Source organism: Fundulus heteroclitus, chromosome 24 (genome assembly GCF_011125445.2).
Source record: "Fundulus heteroclitus isolate FHET01 chromosome 24, MU-UCD_Fhet_4.1, whole genome shotgun sequence".
Taxonomy (NCBI): Eukaryota; Metazoa; Chordata; class Actinopteri; order Cyprinodontiformes; family Fundulidae; genus Fundulus; species Fundulus heteroclitus.
This window is the reverse complement of record NC_046384.1, coordinates 17,849,225-17,875,319: the sequence shown is the minus strand read 5'-3', so window position 1 is coordinate 17,875,319 and position 26,095 is coordinate 17,849,225. Positions and strand designations below refer to the sequence as shown.

The window sequence follows — 26,095 nt, the reverse complement described above, 5'->3', positions numbered from 1 at the left end:
GAGCATCATTTGTGATTATATTCCAGTTAAGATGCGCCTGTCTACAGTATTATGCTAAATGTTTAACCTACAATTACTGTAATTCTTTCAAGTAAAAGTCTTTTTGTACTTCTAATTTTGCTCTTTGAATAATTAATCCTTAAAAGAAGCAATGTGCAGAGAGACACTAGTTCTTACTGTTTTTTTTTTTTTTTTTTGGATCTTGAGATAAAAAAAGCAGTCATAATGGTCCAATTTATTCCTTAGCTGTGCCAACATTGGGTAATGCTTCTCCCAGGCCCTGTCGGGTCTCTGCAGCCTTTACCCCATTTCTTTTTTCCACAGGCTGACGGTTGTTGAAAATCTGTGACTCTTCCACAGACGGTAAAATGTGTCAGGTTTTGCGATGCAGACTATTTGCATTAAAGAAATTCAGCAAAACTTAAGTTTGCTTGTTTTTTTTTTTTTTTTTTTAATATCGTGAAATTGTCTGTGGGAATTTATGATCTTTTAATAGATGTGTGGTAAAAGTTCTTCTATCATAGGAGCTGGGTCTAACATGGTCTAAACCGAACTGCAAATGATTTAAAACAAAATACACAGTAGACACAGGGTAGAAATCGGCTTGTAATTCTAAGACGAAGATTCATGAAACCAAATAAAGATTTAAATTAGGGCAACCTTAGAAACGTGTAATGTGTCTTTCTCGTTAGCTGAATGTATTGTGTGCTATGCCATGCGATTTAGCCTTTAGCCTACAGTAGATTTCCTTTTGCAGGTAACTTTTAATTTCTCTGCCAGATTTTTTATTTTAATCCAAACAAACACCCTTTCAACTGCTGATTTAGATGTTTTGCTCAAAACCAGCCGTGTTTTTGCAACAATTTCTTTCTGCTGTTTCTCCTTCTGTTTATATGTAAGCTGCCAACAAATGTGATACCCTTTTTTTCTTTTTGTTTTTTTGTTTTAAAGGCAACACGTGAACAACATTCATATAGTCTGATAAATTTACAAATCAAGATGTTAAAATATATGTTTAAGGGTGAGATTCTTGTCAAGAGATGATTGTTGCTAAAGGGATGAATTGTGGAAACCTTTGAAATCTGAAGAAAGTGCTTTGTAGAAAACAAATGACTCCATTTGTCATCAACTATAGAACATAACTGCTCTTGTGTTACCCAACGCCACTAGCTGGTTGTCCTGAAGTAGATCCCTATGAGGTGCTAAATTAAGAGACTCATCGACTGAAACACAACTTAATGATATATCAAGAACGACACTTACCCAGCTGGATCATACTCCACTGATCACCCTTTTGAGATTGATTCAGGATAATCTTTATTTGCTTTTCTGCTATGTTTGGAATGTGCGCAACATTTAGTTATTTTATCTCTCTTTGTACTCTGTGAAGGCTCAATCAGCCTCACCCAGTGCATACCTTAGGGTGAGCTTTCAGTTTTAACATTAGCAGTGGGATTCTGTAGTGTTCCAAAGTGGGAACTTCTAAAAAATCCAAAAGCCAGCGCCAGCAGGGACCGATCAGCCAGGATCTGTATAGCCATATTTTGGGACTGGAAGGAAACCAGACTATTTCCCAAGCCAAGACAGATGAAGGCTGGAATTTCATAAACACTTGTTCCATAAGTAACCAAGCAGCGTAAGTTGCTCTTTCCTGTTTTGTTGTGGCAGCTCTGATGCTAAACGCTAACAGATGGATGCTAGTTAGGAACCCTGGTTCTTTAGGTATCTATTAGAACTCAAAATGAGACCATAAAGCTCTGTGTTTGTGTGTTAGGCGTTCCCTCCCTGGGTTATTAACTTTATTTCTTTAATCTGTTGTAGTGGGTTAGAATTAACACAGCTCATTTCTTTAACTATTTTTTTTATCTTTGTTTTGTTAGCTCTCTAGTATGAAATAAAAACTTCATTAATACATTTTGATTATTGAATCCGCTGATTTCTATCTCCTCTTGGTTCTTCTAGTATCTTTAATTTAAATGTCAACTATCTTTTATTTATCTTAAATAAATCCCAAGAAGAATGCAGGAAACTGCTCTTTCTCCTTTTATTGTCAAATAGACATTAGTCATTGGAAAAGTAAAGACTTACTTATGTATATTAGTTTTTAATAGATTATGAGACTGATTTAATTGATTGCAGCCTAATATGTTGCTACAAATCTTTAACCATTACTTTATGTATAAATTATATGGCCTTCTTCAGACTCTAAAATTATCTAAATCTATTCATATGTACAAAACAACGGCACAGATATTACCATGCCGTTATTTATCAGACAAAGATAAAGCCAAAATGGAAAAGGTTTGTAAAAAAAAAAAAAACTTAAGTAAATTCTTTAAATCCAAGATATGTACAATATAGTCAAAATACCAGAATTTAAAGCAAAGTATGCGTTTTCATCATACATCTATATGCCTTTCAGATAGTATTTTATTCAGCTGAAAATGTAGCTTTAAGTTCTGTTGCAAAGTAGACAGTAAAAGTGGTCTAAGACCCCCCCCGGTCCAGTCAGGTAAGTGTTTTTACAGCATAGGAAGGCTTTAGAAAAGCCATCAAATGTTCACTTCCAATCAGGTTTGGTTTATTTATGAATAGTTTTTCATCTTTTCTAAGATTACAGGAAAAGCCTTTACACAGAGCTAGTTTCCCATCTCCAGAGTATCTGCGGGGAATCCAGCGCTCGTGGGACTGCCTGGAGAGGAGGGAAGCAGGGAGACCTGCGTGTGAGGCGATCCAATTTGGCTGATGGAGCTGTGACGCTGCCGCCGCCGACTGGGCAGGTGCTGAGTGAGCTTCCATCTTTTCCATCTCCTCTTAAACTCCTGCTGCACCTGAAATGTGAAGCATCAGCATTGCCCAGTTGGCTCCACGCTTCACGAGGCTCTCATTATAATCTGACAGCTCAGATCTTACCTCTCCGGTCATGAAGCAGTAGAGAACAGCCACCATAAAACCCTGGTAGATAGATGCGAGATGAGAAGGAATGCAGTTTAGATGGATCGATGTCTTCTAAAACGACGGGATTTAACAGTGCCGCGGCCCCCAGATACATTTCTTGTTATTTTGCCCTTTTTTGTCACACTGAAATGTTTCAGATTATCAAGCAAAGTTCAATAACTTGACAAGAACGACGCGAGTAAATGCAACAAAGTAGCTTTCAAACGATTTCATTTATCCGCAGCAAAAAGCTGTACAAAACGTGGCCCAGTATAACAAAGTGATGTCCAGACCGTGTCAGCAGCAAATGCCAAAACCATTGTAACCTTTTTCCAGACTGCTAGATGCCAGTGACTTTGTTTCTCAACCGTTCTTACATCATCTCTTGATTGTGACATGATGTGCTGCTTTTTTACAATCTTTTTTGCCTGCTTCCTGCTAACAGACAGGTTCTGTTTAACTGGTTTTCTTCAGTCTGCATGTCTGGCAGTCCGAAACGAGGCCTGCGAGAGGCGAGCGGCGTTTTTTACCTGCGTGGATGACAGCAGCAGCTCTGCAAACATCCAGATCTTGATCACGGAGCTGCTGACTTCGACGGGTAAGAAAACAAACAGAATGAAGTGCAGACCAAACAGAGCCACCAGGAAAAACGTGGATTTAATCAGCTTCCTGTTAAAAACAAAAGCAAAACAGTTTCTTCAGTAACAGATTTTGCAGGCTAAAGTTACCTATTTGTGCAGTCGCACGTTGTGTTCGTAAAATCAAAGTCTGTTTCTTTTATTATTTCACAATGCAAAACAAATGAAGCACATTTCAAATTTCATTTTTGTGTTTGATACATAATTCTATATATGCTGGGGAGGATTCTCAGTCATCCAGGTAATGGTCATTCCAAAAAAAAGTAAAAAACAAAGCAACTGGACTTGTTTTTCGTAGTTGAAGACGTTTCGCTTCCTCTCCAGGAAGCTTTCTCAATTCAATTCAAAAAGTTTGAATTGAATTTTTTTTTTGGAATAATTCTATATACTTTGTTGTAGTTTTGATGTCTTCCCTATGTATCTACAACGTATAAAGTCATAAGATTAAGGAAAAGCCATTGAATGACACGTGAGTCCAAACCTTTGACTGGTAGTGTATGTTCTAAGGCATCCATGTTGGATTATAAGGTCATGAAAATTCCTACTTTTGACTTCCTAATGCAAATGAATTGCAGCTGTCCATACCCACCTCAAGCCAAAACATCTACAAAGAGGGTTTTTGTGGTATATTCTAAAACATGAGCAAAGTCGTTTCAGATATTTGTCAAAATGTGCAACTGTGGCAGATTTTCAAAGGAATTTTGCCAACACACACTTCTGTATTACCCACGTCTGTTGCAGTGGAGACACAAACGATAACTTTGGCTGAGATTGCGAACCGGTGTTTGAGAGCAATGAAATGTTCAACCCTGGTTGGCATCAGTGACATTCTATACCAGAAATAAAATCATTACAGGAAATCTTGCAACCATGACAGAATCTTTATAAAAATTGGTTGGTTACTTTCTCCATTGTCACATTTTGTTAAACATGGATATGCGCGGATAGTTTATGATCTGTTAAAGTTATGTTTTGACTGAGTCTGAAGCTACTCTCTCTGGCAGAATCTCAGTTATAGACCTAGTTCTTTCAGATCAATGTGGCTGAAAGGGGTTCTCCTAGCCTTGTGAGACCATCCTGATCTCGCAAGCTTTCAAGGTTTTTACTCGCAGATCAGTCTAGCTACTTTCCGTTAAAGAAAATTTGGAGCAGTTCACCAAACGAACGTCCAATCAGCGTTGGCTTTGAGGCGGGTTGAGGTGTGACGCAACGAGAAGCGCGACAGTTCAGTCTAAAGAACATGGCGGCTTCAGCCGATGAAACTAGCGTTAGCGTGGCTATCGAGCAAGTTTTATCGGAATTACAGAGTATTTCTTCGCTGAAAGAAGAGCAAAACACTGCTCTGGAGGCTTTTCTCAGAGCAAAAGATGTTTTTGCTCATCTCCCGACTGGTTTCGGCAAGAGCTTGTGGTTGTGTTTTCGTCGTCGCTGTTAGTACGTCATATGCTTCGTTGATCTAATTGGTTTATTTGGCCCGTCTATCACCAACATAGGCCAATCAGCTAACCAGTATTTTTGCCCCTTCCCAAAATTACTTCAACGGAAAGTTTCCAGATGGATATGTGGAGCAAATCCATCTGGCAGAGTCAGGTTAGGGATCTTGTGGTTCAGTTTGTTAATAAATTTGTTTTAATGCATAAAAAGCAATAAATAAATACATATTGGCTATTGTTACTGACATCAGTAAACCAGTATCCAAGGAGCAATAGACCATGGTCTCAGATTTTTCTATCACATAAAATGCAGTTACATTGCAATAGTATTACATAATGTGAAAACAACTCACATATACTGACTAAATTCACTCCGGTGTGCATCTGGCAATCTGAGTTTGCTGATCAGTATCCTCAAAATACCCAAGAAAAAGATGAGATTCACCTAAAACAGGTGGAACAAAGAAAACGTGTTTATTTGAAAAATTCAGAGTTAAACTTTGTAATTGTCTTCTGTCTTTCAGGATAACTGAGAAGAGTCACAAAGCTGACATTAGGTAATGACAGCAGCATTTTAGCCCAATTACTTGAAAGGATTGCGAGAATGTAAAACATATGTACATGCCATTGGCATAAGCGTTTTAATTAGCACAGCCATTTGTGGGATCTAGCAATTTGATTTTCCGATATGCAAATAAAACAATTTAAAGTACTGGGGACTTTTTCTTTTTTGTCTTTTAAAAAAAATGGAACAAATGTTTTACACATATGGTAAGAAGAACTGGCACTTGCAGTATCAGCCAAATCCAATCAAGGTTCTTCGTTTCCCAACATCTGCGGCCAGGAAATAAAAAAAATTATTTTAATTTCTTTCATTTGACAATCACAGATAAAAGAGACGAATGATTAATGAATATTTTAAGCTCCTTACCCTTCATCTTCATAAGCGTACTTAGCACATCCCCAGCAGACAATGATCATAAATGGAACGCCTGTCAGATATGTAGAAACACGTTATTTCGCAGACTGTATTGAGCTTAAATAATGTGTTTACGGGTGAAGCAAAGCCAAAACTGTGAGATGCTATATATTGCAGTACCCCAGCTTAGGAGGATGTACCCGACGAGGTGTTTCTTCAGGGAGAAGAAGGATCGGCTCACCAGGGTGAACAGGAAGTGACCTTCCACCAGCAGCCAGCTGTAGTTGGCAAGGATGGAGTAGTTGGAGAACATCAGCACAATCTTACAAGCCACCTGCGGAACATTGTTACAGGGTAGAGAGTCTCATTTCAGTGGCGAGAAATTCCTCACATATTTCATTTCTTTGATGTTTCTCCTCGGAAGGAAATGCTTTTCATCCTTACTGGGTAGCTTTCGCAATGGTAGAGCTCTTCGTTTGTGAAAAGGAGACTGTCCCTGATAAAGATGAAGACGGCTCTCAGGATGAAGGAGATGAACAACTGGATGTGAATGTAGTTCCTGGTGCAGTGCAGCTTCCTGGATAATACATTAACTCTGCTTTAGACGCAGGCTCGCCCGATGATGTGTGAACAGGCAAGACGAGGCATCGAAGAGTGTTACAGAGTGGTTAAAGGAAGGACAAATAAAAAAAAAAAAATGGAAATATTTCTCACCTAAACAGGCAGAAGATGGTGATAGCTATGGTGAGAGTAATAAGAGAGAGTGTGTATCCAATGGTGTACATGGTCTTCACGTACGAGTAATACAGATGGGAATCTGAGGGCTGAGAAGAGAAATTAGTCATTTTTATAAAAACAAAAAAGTAATCCATTACTGGAAACTATATTAATAAAAAAGCATCTGAATATGTCACGTGTATAACAAAGTTACTTTTTAAGTTGATCATAGAATCTGCGGTATTTTATCAACATTTTATTTTATGCTGTTTCCCTCTTGGGAACAAACAGGGTAGCAAGCCGTTTAGTAAGGGAGATGTATGTTGATCTTCATAAATCAGGAAATGACCATAAGGAAAAAGTTACTCGCCTAAAATGCTGTGAAAATGCCTTTGCCACCTTAAAGGTTTCTTTAGATTTTTAAGTTTTGACACACTTTGAAGATTTTAGCTCATTAAACAAAGTTAAATATCAATCCAAGATAACCTGAGTAAACACATAAAAAAACAGGAAAAAAGCTAACCCAATCCTATATTAAGTTATAATTTCCACATTGTCTTTTTTTATTATTGTTGGCAAATGTCACTAGTCACACTCTGGCCCTTAAGTAGAACCTTACGGACAACATGAACTAAGCTAAATGATCTCCAAAAGCACCACATGAATGCCCCAGCGTACGGAAATTCAAGAACACATGAGTAACGCGATCGTTCCCCCCTCTATCAGCCTAAAAAGAATTACAGAGCTGTTTCTGAGGGGTTTGGGACCACAGTGAGAGACAAATGGAGAAAATAGTGGGAGGGCTTTCCAAGAAGTGGCCTAGTGCAGACGTGCAGCAATGATTTATTGAGGAGGTCACAAAAAAAGCCTCTGTGGATACTCCTGTGAAAAAAAGAACATAACACCAACAGTCTAACGCGGTGGTGCTGTACCTCACGGAACCATCGATTCTGCTCCATAGCAGACAATCCTAATGGAGAATTTCTTTCAGTTTGTGAGCTAAATGGTAAATGCTCTGAACTTGTACGGCGCTTTATCAAGTCCAGTGGACTCCAGAACACTTCACACTACTTTCACACATTCAATCACTGACAGCGGTGAGCTACGTTTGTAGCCACAGCTGCTCTGGGGCGGACTGACAGAAGTAAGGCTGCCATACATCAGCGCCACGGGGTCCTCTGACCACCGCCAACAGGCAAAGCGGGTGAAGTGTCATGTCCAGAGACACAACATCGACTGAGACGCTCGTAGCGGGCAACCCTCAGTTTACAGGACGACCTCCCTCTCTCCTTTGCCACTGTTGCCCCACCTAAAGCTCTTTGACTTGGGTTATACAGCAGAACAATGATCCAAAGTACACCTCTGAATGGCTAGAAAACAATTTAGGTTTTTGAGTGACCTAGTTAAAGTCTGGACTTAAACATGAGGCATGACCTTAGCAACTAGCATTTCATTCTCAAAACCCTGGCAGAATTAAAACAATTCTGCAAAGAAGAGTGGGTCCAGAGTCCTCCGCAGTGATGTACAAGACTCATTACAAGTTATTACAAATGCTCCTTGTCAGTTGTTAATAGTCATATTGGGTGATACCTCATGGGGTGATACCAAAGCTTGCATTGCTTTGTTTTTCTTTATAAATGAAATCATCATTTGAAAAACAGCTTTTTGTGTTTACTCAGATTATGATTTTCAAATTAATTTAATGATCTGAAACTTTTAAGGGTGACAAAAAGCAAAAACCACTGAGAAACATCTATAAGGAGGCAGATGCTTTTTCACAGCACCATATCTGCAGTCAGGGCATATATTTAAAAAACAAGTGGAACTTTGACAAATAAGGACCCAGGTTTGTCTTGTACAGTGAAGAGGATGATAAGAGAAGTAAAAAAATATATGCTGACTGCAAAGCCATTATCTTAGACTTAAACAAACTTTATTGTCATTTTGTATGCACAGAGTGCGTACAGAACGAAATTTCGTTATGTGAATGCTATAATAAGAATCCATTTATTTTTCAAGTTATTTCCAGGGGGAAACAAATATGGAGGATTCTGTAGATACTATATTGCAATAGTATTTTTGCAATACTATTTTCTGTAGATACAATTTTTCTGTAGATACTATTTTGCAATCTACTATTTTGCAAAACGGGATGACCTTGACCTTCCTCAGCTGATATCCCCACCAGCGGGTCACAAACAGATAAAGAAGTTATGAATCTCAGCTTTGACCGTGTTCCTTGTTCTACTCACTGAAAAAAAAACACATTTTCAGTCTCAAAGACTGCAACATGGTTATAATTAAGCTTTTAGCTGTGCAAAGCTGGACAGTTATGCACTACTTTGTTGGCGTCTAATCCCAGTAAAATACACTAAAGTTTGCAGTTGTAGTGTGAAAAAAATGAAAACGCTCATGGTTTATGAATACTTCTGCAAGGTAATGTAAATACCGTCTGACTATAAGAAGAGTGACGTGGCCGGCCTTTTACACAGGTCACAGAATAAAAAATGCCTACCTCTCCTAGGAAGTGGAGTGACTCATTGAAAGTGTAGCCACACGCATCCTCATACGGGATGAGAAGGTCCGTCCATCCATTGGTGGTGCAGTTGCGATGCACTATACCTGCAAAAAACCCCAAAAAACATTAAAATCACTGCTTCCTCTCTTCCTTTGAGTGTAAAAACGTAGTCCTGCAGAAATACATGCATGAAAAGAATGACTGACAAAAGGTCAATGATGCACATAGCATTGTTATTCAGAGTATTGAACGTAAGTGATGTGTTAAAAGTGACAAAGACAATAATATATCACTTTAGTGTGCTTCATAAACACCCTGCTCTTTAGATAATTTATTATCCTTATCTTCCAACGCGCAGCGCTCTTACATGTTACCCAGTGTTTTGTGTACACAGGCTTCCCGTGGCTGTTTGGATAGAGATTCTAAGAGGAAGAAGTCCTCTCTGAAGACAAATTAGTTTTCTGGGGAAATAATTAACCAGTGCGGTGTGGCGCAAATAACGCGTTACAGTTTCTGAATGTGCGTCATCGTGCTCGCATCTCACCTTCTGAATTAAAGAAATCCGGGCACGGTTGAGAGATTATTTCCCCCAAGGAGGCGGGTGGCCAGCAGTGCAAGTCGTCCCACATTCCCTTACAATGCACACTGCTGTTTACTAAACAAACCGAACAAGAATGACAGGTTTTATGTTTGAGAGGCATATGAAAAATTGGTAAATGGGACAAAAATTATTTAATGGACTAAATTGGAATTAAATATGCCAGTAAAATCTTTATCTTACTAAAAGATGCCTTTTAGAGTGCATCTTAATTATATGACCACTAGCTGTCACTAAAACATAACATAATATTTCAGAAAAGGCCCAATTTTAAACATTTGACACATTTCAGTGATGCGAAAGTTAAACATGAAAAGCAAGTCTTTTTTGTAAAAAAAAAAAAAAATGCATCTAAAAAATCAAAATAGAATAAAAACTGTACTAACTTACCTTTTGCTTTTTGTTCCCTGAACAGATTCATGCACTTTTCTTCCTCTTTCACAAGATTAACATGAGGGTAGCATCCTAACAAGGGACTACCCTGTAAAATAAAGTACAATTGTATTTATTATTATTATTATTTTTATTATTATTATTCTATTTAGCATTATTATTATTCTCGTGGAATCAAGCAGGTGTCATTCTCTTTACCTGGTGTAAAAGCAACACCCCAATTAGTCCAGCTTCCTTCATGATGCTCCCTTTCCCCCCCGAGGAAACCCTTCTTACACCAAACTCCAAGCTGCAAAGCTGATCTGGATAAAAACCAGCATCCTTGCTGTTATACAGCTGATATATGAGCCCTTTAAAATCAAACATAACAGTGTACGGGGCAGGACAAATTGAGAAACATTGACATGACCGTAGCTCCATTGAATTTCAAAATAAAATGACGATATAGCTGCATAAATAAATGTGCGACATAACTTTGTGGTTGTATTAATTATACATATTTGAAATATACACTTTAGTTGATATGTTATTAGTTTTTTTAATTCACTTTCATTAAAACGCAACAAAAAACACGAGCGCGTACGTCTCGGCTCTTATGTTGAAACCAAACCCCCGTATTTCCGGTCTGAGTTTCGCTCAGAATCTTGACCGCCCCTCTCCTCGCGCTCCACGCTGTTTCCCGCCCCTTTCCCCGTCACCACGGTAACGCAGGCGTCCAGCGAGTTCTGTTTCATAAACAGCGAGAGATAAAGGTGTCCAGAGCTCCGGTGGGAAGAGTCATGAAATATGGCCGTTGTCTTTAACGAGACAACACAGTTGGTGTCTGATTTAGGTGCGTCATGAAATTACAATTTTAAAGGTTTACTGCTGGGAAGTTTGACTTTACGTTACGTGAATAGGTAAGCTAATTATCTAAATCTGTTGCAGGCAGCCAAACAACTCCATGTTGATGTAAATTATTTTGACTTTGCCCCCCCCTGGCTGGGTTCCTATGCAGGTTACAAAAGTGTGGGTGATGAGGGGAAAAAATGGGGAAATATTTATATTTCCAGACTTTTTCCTCTAGTCTTTTGTCTTAAGTTGAAAGACTTAAGACTGTTTGTTTTCCATTCATTTGCCCAATTTATCCTTTCGTCCTTTCTTTTTTCCTTTCCTTACATGCTTCTTCCTTCTTTTTTCCCCTTTATTTCTATTTTCATTTTTTCCACTCTTTATTTCTTTCTTCTACTTTATCTTCCTCTCTTTAAGCCTCCTTTTTCCTCCTGGCTTTCTTCCTTTCTCATTCCCTGCTTCCTTCCTTCCTTCCTCCCTCCCTCCCTCCCTCTCAGTGCTTTTTAAGTCATTCATATTAAAAATGTCCCTAAAAGAATTGAACATGAAAATATAACATGTAACAACAATAATTTCAATATTAATTTGATCATATTTGAATAAACTGCCTTTCTTCCCTTTGTTTGTTTCTGGGTTTGCCAGCATAGCTTCTCCCTCGACACGCAGCCGTCTCCTTGACTTCCCCTCCAGCCTCCTGCCGTCTCTCTCATGGGGAGCCGGAGCTGACCTTTTGCCAGGAATGGAGGTGGCCCCGTCTGGCCCGCAGACGCTCTCGGAGCCCCACAGGCGAGGGACGCCTCTGCCCCTGAGCCAGCTGGTGGAGGAAACCAGGAGCGCAGCTAGCATCCCCAATCATCTGCTGGAATCGAGTAAATGCATCCACCAGTCGCTCTGACCCTGACGGGATTCACAAAAAAAACTAAACCATAATCTCCACGTTGGCGTTCGCTGTTTATTTCTGATATTCAGCTGCTCTGTGTTTGATCTGGTGTGTCGTTGTTGTGCCTTTAGAAATCTATACCCAACTCAACGGCAACAGTCAGATCCAAGCGGAGCCTGCGGAGCTGCACTTCACCGGGTTTGAGCTGGGCAAGAACTACACCAAGATCCTGGTGAGGATAACGCTGGTCATCTGAAAATGTGATGTATGGAGGCCTGCAAAGAGAAATCTATTCAACTAAACCAGGGGCCTGCAGCCTTTACAGTCTAAAGAGCCATTTTTCCTACAGTCCACTTGAATTAAACTCGTTCAGAGCCGCAAATGTTGCCTGGCCTTTTGAAAAAAAAGACAAGTTATAAAAAGATCTACTGTAGGAACTATGTTGTAATCGTTAAAGAAACGCCCTTTTATGTATATTTTGAGGTTTTTAAAAAAAAGAGGATGGATGGGATGTCTATCTGTGGATAACGATGCAAAAAAATAAAAAAATAAAATCATAGTTTCCAACATAATGAAAAAAATATTGATTTTTAAAATGAAATATTACTGGCACTTTTAGCATCATTCTCCTGTTGAAAATTAAAAGCAGAATTTTCCAAGAAATAAACTGCCAAAACCTGCATTTGTTATCGTTATTCCATTTAAATACCACAATAAAAATATAATTTGTAGCCAAAGTTATTAAGAAGTCACTGTGGAAGGTCCAAAGAGCCCAAGGTTGCAGACCCCTGAGCTAAACCGATGGGTCGCAGCTGGAGAGCGTTAATCAGCGAAGCAGCCAAGTGGGCCTGGGTAACTCTGGAGGAGCTGCAGACATCCAGAGCTCAGGTTGGGGAATCTGCCTACTGGACATTTACGTTGTTGACCATTACGTACACCACTAGGAATAATCTTTTTCTGTTAAGCCTACACCACAAAAAGGGAACAAAATGTAAGCAAAATTTTCTTGAAATGAGTATATTTTACTTGATTTGAGCAGGTGAATAAGACTATTTGCCAATGGAATAAGATTTTTGCACTTAAAATGAGATGAATTCATCTCCATCTTCTTATTTCAAGTGCAGGACGTCCAATTATGTTATTTTAGGAGTATAAATACTCATTCCATTGGCAGATAGTCAGATATTTAGCGGCTCAAATCAAGTAAAATATACTAATTTCAAGAAAATTTTGCTTACTTTTTGTTCCCTTTTTGCAGTGTACACTTAAATGGAATTAAGAATATGTGGCTGGCTTTGAGTAATTGCAGATCATTGGCATCTAAAGAAGGTCGCAAACCGGCGGTCCTGCCATCTAATTTCTCCCTGGAGTAAATGTTATTTCTACTGAATAGAGACTGATTTAAAACCCCGTAGGTGTGATGAGGACGTCAGGGGAAACTCACATGGCTTCCTCGTGTGCTCATGATTTGATGAAAGCACCTTTTTTCCTTACTTCCCCCTCTCTCTCTCTCCCTCCCACAGAAACTCGTCAACATCTCATCCGAGGTGCTGGACGTTCATATAATCCCAACCCTGACGAAGCACTTCCAGACGACTTACACCAAAAAGGTATTTCTTGAGCTGAATCTGAATCTCTCCCCCCCCACATCCCCCCCCCCCACCCCGGTTTGACGCTTGTCTCCACGCGGTCTCTTAAGTGTCGCCTCATCCCCGGCCTCGCCTACACCCTGAAGGTGGCCTTCTGCCCGGCGGAGTGGCGCTACTTCTACGACTGCGTCCGCGTTCACTGCAAGGTCAGCGGTTGAGTCGTCGACTTCCTTCTTTTTTTTATTTCTCTTTTACCTCTGTCTTGTTCATCCCCTCCACCTACACTCCTCTTTAAGGGTGAAGAGAACCTCTTAATTCCAGTTCACGCGTACCCCGTCATCGATGACCTGCACATACCCCCCCGCATCGACCTCTCGGCCGTACCGCTCGGACAGAGGTGGGCGAGGAGACCCACGGCGGAGTTACCTGTCTCTTTGTGTTCTTCGCTGCTTCCATTCACCCGTTGGTGTCATAGATGAGTAAAATCTCTTTTCTCTTTTTCTTCTTTTTTTTTATCCCTCCCCTGTCTCCAGCGTTCGTCACGCAATTCCTCTGAGATGCAGCTGTCCGATTGACTTTGAGTTCCAGGTGTACGTTATTCAGCCGCACGAGGCCTTCTCCATCCACCCCCTCATAGGTAAACGGGGGGGGGGGATCCTTTCATTTAGCACTGCAATGATCTAGAAAGAATAAAACATATGCTTGTTTTATTGAATTTTTATGACCACTATTATTGAAAAGCTTAAAAAAAAAAGGCATGTTGGGGCTTTGGGTATTAGCCTTGTTAATGTGTTCATACCACTTAGGGTTTTTCACATTTTCTCAAGTATTTATTTAAAATTTTAGGTGAAACCGAAGGTGCGTGATATGTAAAAAAAATAAACTTTCTTGCAGAGAGAAATCTGAAAGGTGCGGTGTGCATTTGTGCTCACCTCCCGCTTGAGTTCAAACTTTCTTCAGTCGTCTTTTGTTGCAGTTACACTGGGGGTTTTTCCTGCGGGGCCTTAAAAAGTCTTACATTTGAAAACCAAAATTCAAGGCCTTGAAAAGTCTTGAATTCATGTTCAAGTCTTAATTATTTTTTATTAGGTCTTACATTTCTCACACCCGTTCAACATCTGTCGGGTTTCTTTTCACCGGCTTTGCACGTGCAAAGACTGACGCTCTGACTCTCAGTCAGATTGGATGAAGAGGTTAACGTCCCCCACAGGAAAAATAGCTTTTCAGCTCTTTTTCCTGGATTGCCCTGTATTTAGCTCCACCCGTCGTCCAATCAGCTCTGACCAGCTGGAGGAGACAGGAAGCTCGTCCCCACAGCATGATGCTGCCGCGGAAGTGCTTCACAGTGTCAGTGGCATTGATAAGTTATTGAAATACCAGTGGAAGCACCGGTTGACTATTTACTAATTTGGCTTCATCTTCCAGTTGATTTTACTTAGGGGTGTCACATTAAAGGGGGTTAAACTCAAATGCACACCTAACTTTTCATTATCTGTAAATGGAACGTAATAATCAAGGATCAACTTCCTTTCACTTCACAATTATGCATTGGTCCATTGGTCAGTAAAACACAATGAATTCTTTCTAAAATATAGAAAAGTCGAAGGGTGTGAACACTAATAAAAAGCGTATTTCTTACTTTAACTCTGTTTTAGGTCTCTAAATTTAGAATCCACCCCCCCAGATTGCTTTCTTCGGCCTTCAGAGCAGTGTGTTGTGTGTTATATCAGTGTTTGCAGGACTTGAAGGGTCCCTCTAGTTTGCACACGCTGCCACGCGGCAGCATTCGGGGTCTGGAAAGCGTCACGACAGATGGCGGAAAAAGCACTTGGGATCCGGATTACAGCTGGCTTAACCGTTGGAATGAGAAGAAGAGCGATACAAATGAGTTTCTGTTTTGCTTTTTTTTTTTTTTTTTTTTTTTTTTTTGGACAGGCCGTGATGTGCTCCTTTCTGCTTGTGGAAAATAACAGCAGCGCACGCACGCTCACACACTCACACACACAAACAAGCCGCCACAGCCGTCTGCAGACATCAGGGTTCGGTTTCCGACTTTTCAGACATGCCGAGATGTTACGCAAGCGAAAACACGCTGGGAGAATCAGAATCAGAAGAAGGCGGAAGGTAGAAATAGAGGAGATTAAGAAAAGGTCATGGGGGCGATAATACAAAAAATAATTTATTTCAAATAAATTTGTCAGAATCTCTAACTCATTTTCATGCATTTGCCCATTTAACACCCCCTTTTCAATGAATCTGTGTTTTCCAATTAATATTATTTCCCATTTTTGCATTTCCCGCCACCCCCTCTTTCTTCCCTGTCGCTGTAACAGTTCTTTTTAATGGCTCTATAAGGGAGGTGAAATGATACAAATTACCTTTTAAAGCAATAATCTCTCTACAGTATATCATCTTCTAAACCTACTGAAGCCTTGCAGGGTTGCAGAGGGGAGCGATCCAGGCGCACCCTGGACCAGTGGCCAGATCATTACAGAGCAACACAGACGCACACGACGGATGTGGCTCCAGCTCGCAAATATTTATGAAACTAACAAGCGAGTTTTTGGACTGTGGGAGGAGGCTGGCAGTCAGAATGCAAAGTTACCATAGTTTACTTTTTCTTTAGAGAATTATGGAGTAAAATATGCATAAACATGCTCAAATCTCACAAATAAATAAATAAATTCAACGCCGTAATATTTAAAAAAAACAAAGTTTTGTTATAACCTCTTTCCTTTCCTGTTTGCAGCATGTCAGTTTTAGGATCCCTGATCAAACCTATGCAAAAGTTACCTCCTGCTGCTAGATCTTATTTAAAGGATTAAAATAACCACATCTCCTTACAATATATAATATGAACTATAATGTAGAAAATTACCTAAAATCGTTGACTTTCAAAGAGGATACAAAATGTCCTAAAGGACCGTAATGGACACTTTAGTCATTTTTGTTGCTAAAAGTGCCAAATGGTGACGGGATCAATTGTCCCACAAACTCACATTTGATGCATAGTGGACGTCACATATTTACATGCAATGTATAAAGAAATGCATGGTCTTTTCTGCTCTGTCTGACATTAAATAATCTGTTAGGATTACCAACATTTTTTTTCTATTTGCTAAATTCAGAATAATAAAGACAATATTTCATAGCATTTAATGTCTGTAAGCAGTTTGGGAAGCGCAAATGAGGACGTCTTGCCTTTGTAAGTCTGTGATGCTCTGATAAGTTAGTAGCGACACGCTCATGGATGTATTTTAAGGCAGAACCTCAAACCCTGCTTGTTTTTGCGACGCTATGGTAAAATCTGAAGAAATCAATCAGCATAACTGAAAGAAAATGATGGGCCTTCACAAGTCGCATGTAAATGTTCAAACATTTACATGCAGGTATACCGTGTGTGGTCATACTGTTCAGGAAGGAGGCCGATTCTGGGTCTGGATGAATGAATGAATGAATGAATGAATGAATGAATCAAGTAATGAATTTTCAACACCACACCAGAACAAAAGCAAAAGAACTTTTGGAGATGCAGGCCAAAGCTGCTAAGGCGGTGATTAAAACCCGTCCTGAGCTGAAACACACCACTCAGAGGAAGTGGCCTTTACTCCAAAAGGTCCGTGCAAGGTTCCCAGACTCTGAAATTGCTTGTGGTTCCAACAAGACGGCCTACATCAAGTTTGGAAAGACACGTTTGTTTTAATGTTTGATGAAAGCCTAAACCAGACCACCAAAACCAAACAGCTGGATCTGCATGGATGGAGATCACGTCCAGACAAGGTATTTGGGATCACACAGTTCATGGGACATGGAACAGCCCAGGATCTACTACGTCATTTCAAAGTAAGTGAACGTCACATATTTTTTTGGAAGCAGAAATTTTAGAAAAATAATTTTGTAATCTGTGCATGTAAATTTGTTCATCAAAACTTTCACTGTAATGTGCTCCAGTTCAGCACCACTGCAAATTATTGCCTGAATAATTAAGTTGATATATTTGACTATGTGTCAGTCAAAAATAAACAGTATATTTGTGAAGATAAATAGTAACCCTTTAGCACAGCTTTTAATGGGGTGCTTAGCCCAGGTTCTAAATGACCACGGATGGGCTGCTATATTTTTTACCCTCCTCGCACTCCACTTTCATGTACATTTATTTATTTATTATAGTTTTTGTTGCCTAAAAAGTTAAAGATTGTTTTTTGAAGTAGCCTGTAAGCTGAGGCAGTGGGGGTTGTCCAAAGTGTGGCCCGTGGGCTATTTCTGGATGTTGGAGTGATTTTTGTGGAGACCAAAACTGAGAAAAAAAAAAAAAAAAACAAGGTCAATGTTTACAAAGTTCTAAATGTTCTAAATCAAAGACAATTTACAACCCTTTCCTTACTATAATGAGTAAATATGTCCTTTCTAAAAAAAATATTCATTGTTGTTGGGAGTTTAAATATGTTTTAACTACGTTTTTGATTATTATGGCCCACAATGACTCTTGATCATTTTTGTCCACATTTGGAAATGTACATTGAATACCTCTGATTTAATGTCAATTGCTAATATTATTGATACCCTTTTTGTGTCAGCCTTACATCTATTATAGAAGTGTATATATATATATATGCTGCACGACATTTTGCTAAGTCTTTACTGGATTATTCCAGCATGATTGTATGTTTATTTATATGCTTTATTGTTGCTTATTCTTAGGAAGGTACCAAGAACCTGGAAAGGTGTAAGCTGTTGTCCGTCTCCATGGACGGACCAAACGTTAATTGGAAGTTCCTGGACCTACTGCAGCAAGAACAGGGAGGGCAGTATGGGGGTGCTCAGCTGATTATGGTGGGAAGCTGTGGCCTCCGCACTTTACATAATGCTTGCAAAGGTTGGCTTCATCATACGGCAACTGGAAAAGGTTTTGAAGGCCATGCACACCCTCCTCCATAATACACCTGCAAGAAGGGAGGACTTTACAGTTCTTCTTCCGCTGCCATTCTGTGGCAACCGGTGGCTTGAAAACATGCCAGCTGTGGAGAGGGCGTTAGAGGTGTGGTCTTCATTGTCCATATACATGGATGCAGTCAGGACCAAGAAGCTGCCAAACCCAGGAACCTCTTCCTAAGACACCCTTAAAGCAGCACAAAAAGATCCTCTCATCGTGGCAAAACTTTACTTCTACATGTCTGTCATCAGGACCTTCAGCAGCTTCCTGACCACATACCAGACAGACCAGCCAATTATGCCGTTCCTTGTGAGCAGAATTAATGATAGTAATTATTTTCCACCAAGGGGAAAAAAACAGTTTTGATCCCCGTGGTTGTATTTATTTGGGTAAAATTTTTCTCTTTACACTTCAGTGTATTTTGAGACGTTTCATCAAGCGGGAAGCGCTTCAAGAAATCAGTCCACTCCAGTTGGCCCGACTGGATGTTGGTGACAAATAGAATTGGGTCCAACCTCCAGAAGTTAACATTGGCTTGGGTGCAGAATCACCCCTAAAGGTAGTGTTTGAAATCATATAGGACTTAGTGTGACTATAAAACAAAGTGTTAGCATTTATTTTTTATTTTTTTTTGCCTATCTTTGTATTGTTTCTTGCAGGTGACATGGTTATACAGCAGTTCTCAGATTTTTTTAAATCTACTAAAGCTAGAAACGACACCTTCCTCTCCTACCAACCATCTGACACAAGGGTGGATGTCTTCCTCCATCATGCTTTCCAGAGCAAGAGCTACACTGAGATGTGGGAGTTTTGTAAGAAGCTTCTTCTCCTATCGCATGGTCAGGCAACAGTGGAGAGAGGCTTCTCAATAAACAAAGAGGTTGAAACTTGCAACATGCAAGAAGAAACAATGGTCACCCATCGCCTGATCTGTGACTATGTCACAGTTTGTGGGGGCTTCCTCAAGGTCCCCATCACTATGGAGTTGCTGTCCTCATTTGCAGAGGCTAGGTCAAGGCACAGGATTTACTTCGAGGAGGAAAAGAAAAAAGAAACTGACTGAAATTGCAATCCAGAACCAAAGGGCAGTTGCAGTGCATATTGAGGAACTTAAGAAGAAGAACAAGGTTCAGTCTGAGGTGGCAAAAGTTCTCCTGGATGATGCTGATAAGCTGGCTACACATGCCGAGAGCACGGCTGGCACGGTGATGGCCCAACTTATCACCAAATCAAACACACTAAGAAAATGATACAAAGATAAAATGGCAGAATTGCAACAGGTGGAGGAGGAACTGAAGAAGGCCTGCAGTACCATGCCATAGCTGCAAAAAAGAGTTGGCACTGGTTATGTTGTGGCTTTAAAACTGATTTATTGTTTGTTTTGTTTGCTGCTAAAACAAAGTCTGTGAATTCAGTTAAATAGTTGTTAAAATATATCTGTCATTTGTGTGTTTTTAGCTTTCTTCCTATATGGAAAGTTTTTCAAAATTTGAAACTTTGGTGCAATTGTTCATGTTAAAACAAACATTTGAGTAAGGTTGTCGCAAGCACGTTTTTCTTGTTTTTTTGTGAAGTTGGCCTTAAATTTTTATTTCAAGTGACATTAAAAAGTCTTGAAGTCATGAATTTAACTTGCCTTATGCTGTAGGAACCCACAAACAGAAGTTATTGTCAGACTGATTGTTTCTATTTATTTGAAAGTAAATGAGAACTGTAGAAAAGTAAATTGTGGCACAAAACAACCTCTGACAGAATCAGAAAGCTCCATCTTGTGTATTTATAATTTAATTCAAGTTATTTTGTTCTCAAGCTCCTAAAACATTTTTTTTTTGGTCTTTTTACTTCAATCATTTTAATTTCAGATGTACACTACATCTGACCAATCAAACTGGAGCTTTACGCTAGCTAGTTTCTGTTAACTGAAAATGTTAGCATGTAGCATTTAGCTACATCGGTCATCTTTGATCGTGGTTTGTGGATGGTGCGTCCTGAAATAAAACAGGCAGAAGTTACATAAAGTCTCAGATCACATAAAGATCTCAGTCAATGTTTCGTTCCAGGTGTGATACCAGCCAACGGAGAAGCAAAGATCACCGTGACGTTCTCTCCTGTCCGTTATGAGACATCTCAGTTCACCTTCCAGCTGGTTGTCTCCCAGTTCAACACCAAGCCCTACCTGTGCACCGTCACCGGGAGCTCCAGCCCTCATTTAGCACTCAGGTGAAAGAACACGTTACCTTACAGTTAAAGACTTTGACAAGATGTTGTTTTGCAATTTATGAGCGAAGTACCAGACGTGTAGGTGTTAGCTATCATTCAGTGATTTACGAGGTCCCTTAATCTTGAGATCGACCCACTTTTTGTACTTTAATTTCTTCGTAAATAGCATCACATGATGGAATGATTTTTACTTAAAAGCATACTGCTTCATTTAAATCAGATTTTAATTAATTTATTTAATCTGGCTAAGTATAACAAATGTGACTCAAAATGATTGACCCCAATTCTGGTCTTATTGCTGAGAATGGGGCATTTCTCAAATAACATCCCGGCTGGTCGGACAAGCAGAGTGCAAATTACAATGGCAACAACCAAAATACTAATCATTATGGGAGATGACGACGTCCCAGCACTGCAAAAACGAAACTAAAAATAAGAAAACTTTCAAATGAGTGCATTTATCCTTGATTTGAGCAGGTAAATAAGATGATTTGCCAATGGAATAAAATCTTTGCACTTAAAATAGGAACAATTAATCTCTATCAACTTATTTCAAGTGCAGTATATCTAATCATCTTATTTTAGGGGTCAAAATACTCATTCCATTGGTAGATCATCTTATTCACCTGCTCAAACGCACTAATTTCAATAAGTTTTTACTTATTTTTAGATCTGTTTTTGGAATGAGGAGCTTCATTTCAGCCTGATTCAATGGAGAAACCCAGCATAGAACAGCTGAAACGGTTGAAATGTAGAGGACTTAAAGCGAGCGGAAAGAAAGCAGTTGAGTAGAAAGGTAGGAGAGGTTGTCCTCTCCTCTCAGAACGGATCAAACTCGAGGAAGAAACCTGTTGAGTCTGCATAGAGTTACAGCTCAGAAAAAAATAAATGCATTACTACAGGCCTATGTTTTAATTTAGTATAGTACTTATTGCAGACAATATACTTTAAAACAGTCAATCATCCTGCTGTAATCAGACACTTAGAACCTGTCTCACCTACACACACACACACAGACCCCTTCGCAGAGACACACAAACAAGATCACTGTGAGAGAAACATCGACTTGATCCATTAAAGGAAGCAGAAGACGAGCAAGAAAACCAGCACACGCTGCTTCTAATCATCACAGATGCACGTATTTAGCTGGTATTTATCCACAGTGGGACTTTCACTGCTCGTAGTAGTTGTCGCGGGAGCTTTTGTTGCATGGCGCGATAACCAAAAAAAGGCGTTCTGTCTGAAAAAAACGAAGCTTCGCACTCAGAAACAACCCCAGAAACCGCGACTCATGAAAGTTACAAGTGACTTTAGAGAAAAACAAGCCCAAAGTCACTGATAATAAGTGGACTAAATGCAACACGGAGGCTCACATGATCAGACCTCATGGACTGTGTGAAGTTTTAAAGCCGCTGGGAAAAAGCCAAATAAACGTCGCCCACCTGCACAGATGCTGCAGTCGCTGGTTTCAGGTCTGGACGTGTAGAGCGCACATTTAGGAGTCTTTGGTCAGATTCCTCTGTAAACTCCTCTAGGTTACAAGCTCGTATCCAACACTGACATTTCTCTGAAATCCTTCTGGGTTTTGGAAAATCAATGGAAGGAAAAAAAAAAACTTCCCTTCATATGATGATCATCATCAGACAAAGAGTTTCTCCAGCAGACACCAACGCAGCAGCGGCGTTTTGTTGTCTGTTCACTATTTGACTCTTACTATTCAAGCGTTACCGCTCTACAATCCACAAGATAGCTGCATTAAGACACACGCGTCTGACTAAACTCTTTTCACTTGATTTTCTTTTTCAAATTGAGTAAAAATCTGAAAACTGGACACCTTTGTTTTAATACAGAAAAAGTGCAAGACCCTTTTACAATTATTTACACCCCCCTATACCAGAAACAGTCTGACAATTTATTTTTTAACTTAGAATATAGTATATGGTTAGTTTATAGTGGAGCTGATAAAAAATCACAATTTACTGTACACCCCTTCCCTATACCATCCATCTTCCTTCCTTCCTTCCTTCCTTCCTTCCTTCCTTCCTTCCTGGAGTCTTTGCTGGTATAATTTAACAGCTGTAGACAAATCTGCCACAAAGTCAAATTGAATTTAATTTAATTTTATTTAAAAGAGAGAGCATAGTAATAAGGAGTGTAAAATCTTGGATTTTCACCAGAAATGATGGATTGGATACATGCAGCTGAGATGATAGTGGCTCTTCTGCATTAGTTTTGTTTTCCTGTGTATTGGATTTCCCACATAAATAACTAACTATTTTGTTTCTGTTCTTTTAAAAAAAAGAAAATGGTCCAAGGTTTCCTGAGCAAACTGCCAATAAACGTTTGAGCCGAAAACACGGCCTGCCGCCGGATTCTCCGCAAATGGCTTTCCGTGCTGATTAGAGCATCCCATTTACTTTTCCAGCTAGCATAAAAACCCAATGTTTAATGCTGCTCCCATGAGAATGATGGTGCCATCCATCACGCAGCAGTAGCTTCTTCCACTGCACTGTCTGCCGCTATCTCTACCAAAAAGTTAATAATTCATGGGGGGGGGGGAGAGGCTGGGGAGAAGCTGGGTAGCTGCTGCAGTGATATCAGAATAGATAATGCTTCTTAATGGATGTTTAGCATATAAAACACCCGCTCACTGTTTGTTGTTTCCCACTGTGGAACCAAATGACAGATAAGATTTGTGCATGTGAAATATAGACAATAAGAAGCAGACCTCTAGACTAAATCAATGTTTGATTCTGCTTCTTTTTTTTTTTTTGTTGCCGTCTCCTCATTTTTTACAACAAAGTGAAGATTATCTAGTCAAGTTTTAATCACTGTGCTTCCGTTCTGCATTGATATAATCAGCCTCTATAGACGCTATAAAATAATTTCCCAGAGAGGAGGTTAGATTATATTACTTTACAGGGAGATGTTTCATAATCACAAAAAAAATACGGGGGGTATTGATGCAGAAAATATGTGACAGGCGACCTGATCACACTGCCTCGCTGCCACCCCCGCACTCTCCCACTGTCCATGCAGCATGTCACCATATAAACAGGTTGGTTCCTACTCTGGCCTGAAAATGGATCCTGGAGGACTGGAGAGAAGAAAACCTGCCGCCTCCTTAAACACTCAGACTGTTGTTTGAGTGAAATGGCAAAAAAGCCAAGCGTTTCAGGAAGTGATGAAACACAACGGTGGCAGCATCACGCCGTGCACTGCAAAAACAGATCTAAAAGTAAGCAAAATGTTCTTAAACATAGAATTTCGTCCTTGATCTGAGCAGGTAAATATGATCATTTGCCAATGGAATGAGTATGTTTACCCCTAAATTAAGATAATTAGACATCCTGCACTTGAAATAAGATGATGGAGATGAGTTGTTCCTATTTTAAGTGCAAAAATCTTATTCTATTGGCAGATCATCTTATTTACCTACTCAAATCAAGGACAGATACACTAACTGTAAGAAAATTTTACTTATTTTTAGTTCCGTTTTTGCAGTGTGGGAACACGATTCAGGGAGGCTGAAGGTTAATGGCGCTAAATACGGAAGGAAACCCTGTTGGAGGCTAAAATATTTCCGGGGTAGCAACGACATGCACCAAAAAGCTTGCGGCTGAAATTGCAGAAGGTGATTTTGCAAAGAATTCACTCTGGGATGTTGGATAAAAATGCAAAATACATGACAAAAGGGGGAAAAGTTCACAGGGCACCAGTGCTTAATAAGGGACTGATCCTTTTCCAACCATCTTTATCTGCCTGCTAACAATGATGGCCAATCTATGACTGATTACATCCAGTCAAGTTGTTTATTGAGTTGCCTCTCTCCGCTGCCTTCTAAATTTTTTTGTTATTCAGGCAGACTTTTCAACTCCTGCTTTGTTTTATGTGGTTCATCACTTAGTTTGATCCCGCACGAGTTGGACAGAAGGCCACAGGACCGGGCGTCGGCTCCGGCAGAGTCCGCAGGACGTCCGGCTCCTGCTCAACGACCTCCCAGCCGTAAAAGCAGGCAGAGCTGGACCAGAGAGGCTGACAGGTTGAAGGTGCTTCGCCCTTTCAAACAGACCCTATTATTCTATCGTCAAGTTTAAGAACAGATAAGGGTTTGTTTTTCTGTGGATGTGCAGATTTATTTGCCTTGACGAGATTTACTGCGTTGATTTGTTTCTCTCGGGCATAAAAGTAGCACCTTTTCAACCGTCTTTCTTTTTCATTTTCTCCAGCCTGTAAAAGATCAGCTGGGCGTTCAGCACCGGCCGCCACCCTCGATGGCTGCCTGTACCCCTGCAGGGGTGGCAAAGATGCTCATCAGAGACATCAATAAACTCCATTCAAAAGACCTAAAGCAAGGTAGCAGCGGCCCCGTCGCTTTTCTCTCCTGCAGCTGACACGGCCGCGACCCTTTAAACAATCGTTTTTGTCTCCTTATAACTCGATGTACTTCCATTAAACTGTAAACAACGTCTGTTGCTTTTATTTCCTTGGCGCCCACTCCACTGCAGCCTTGTCCTGCGGCAGCATGAAAGGGAAGCAAAGCAGGCAGATGAAAGAGGCGCTCTTCATGAAAAAGGTCCAACAGGCCGCAGGGTAGGAGCGAGCGAACCATCTCAGGTGGTCGGCAGGACACGAAAACTGAGTTTTTTGTCTTAAGTGCTTGCTGGCGGTTTGCTGGGTTTCTGGTTTATTTCATAGTCGACTTTAACCCGATCATCAGCAGAACTAAGATGCTGTGGACTCCCACATCCGCTTGTTAAAATGCAAGTGGGATGAAAACGACGCCGCTTATGTTACTTATGAAAGACGGTGCATTCTTGTTTTGACCACTAGAGGGCATAGTGTGTTTATCGTGGAGACATTTACTTAGAAAACACACAAATATGGAAATTAGGTCCAATAATGATGGGGCAGAATTGGATTGTTTCCATAAAGCTGCAGCTATGTTTACGTATACTGTCGTTATTTTTGAATAAATGACATAACTTTGTAAAAATGCAGCCAATTGAAAGTCTCAGCAAATCGCCACATTTGCACATTTGCCCCACAGCGCTGTGTTTTGCTCAGGTGTTTGACGTCTACGTGCGTTAGTTTATACATGCATCGGCGTCTCTCCCCCCCCCCTCCCCAGGCACATTCATCAGGGTATGGAGCCGGCGTCGGAGGCGAGGCTGCGGCAGGTTCTGGAGGAAAGAGAGGCGGCTCTGCATGAATACATGGTGAGTTTCAGCAGCAAGACGGAGGAAACGCTCTAAACTGAGGCTGAGGAGAGGGAAAAACAAACCCAGCTACTGACGCAGTGTCTTACACAATATTCTGAACTTTTTAACATTTTGTCAAGTTACCTGCAAACTTTAATAGATTTTTGTAGTTATTTTTTGTGGCAGATCAACTCAGAATTGCAGAATTGCAAACTGTTCTGGACTACAACACCACCACACATTGTGTTTTGCATTTAGAAAGTTTTTTTTTTTTTGGTTCGGTTTTGT

The 26,095-nt window shown here is 40.1% G+C and overlaps 2 protein-coding genes across 2 annotated transcripts in view; one reads left to right on the top strand and one right to left on the bottom strand.

Moving 5' to 3' along the window:
- Positions 1-179: 179 nt before the first annotated feature.
- Positions 180-10,580, bottom strand: LOC105932531 (secretin receptor). Its single transcript, XM_012871747.3, has 13 exons — positions 10,352-10,580; positions 10,151-10,241; positions 9,707-9,817; positions 9,160-9,266; positions 6,642-6,751; positions 6,372-6,504; positions 6,108-6,261; positions 5,940-6,000; positions 5,773-5,842; positions 5,362-5,453; positions 3,468-3,606; positions 2,914-2,955; positions 180-2,831 (listed from the first exon to the last, which is right to left on the bottom strand). Exons 1-13 carry the CDS (start codon positions 10,571-10,573, stop codon positions 2,640-2,642), a joined length of 1,524 nt encoding a protein of 507 aa, XP_012727201.3. The 5' UTR covers positions 10,574-10,580; the 3' UTR covers positions 180-2,639.
- Positions 10,581-10,852: 272 nt separating this feature from the next.
- Positions 10,853-26,095, top strand: part of cfap221 (cilia and flagella associated protein 221) — a 29,044-nt gene continuing 13,801 nt past the window's right edge. The window contains exons 1-12 of the mRNA XM_036128401.1: positions 10,853-11,052; positions 11,627-11,853; positions 11,996-12,096; positions 13,388-13,474; positions 13,564-13,659; positions 13,750-13,850; positions 13,987-14,090; positions 20,447-20,606; positions 24,514-24,655; positions 24,836-24,962; positions 25,115-25,199; positions 25,738-25,825. Coding sequence (XP_035984294.1) covers positions 11,724-11,853; positions 11,996-12,096; positions 13,388-13,474; positions 13,564-13,659; positions 13,750-13,850; positions 13,987-14,090; positions 20,447-20,606; positions 24,514-24,655; positions 24,836-24,962; positions 25,115-25,199; positions 25,738-25,825 — 1,221 coding nt within the window. The 5' untranslated portion in view covers positions 10,853-11,052; positions 11,627-11,723. The remainder of the gene's footprint in view (positions 11,053-11,626; positions 11,854-11,995; positions 12,097-13,387; positions 13,475-13,563; positions 13,660-13,749; positions 13,851-13,986; positions 14,091-20,446; positions 20,607-24,513; positions 24,656-24,835; positions 24,963-25,114; positions 25,200-25,737; positions 25,826-26,095) is intronic.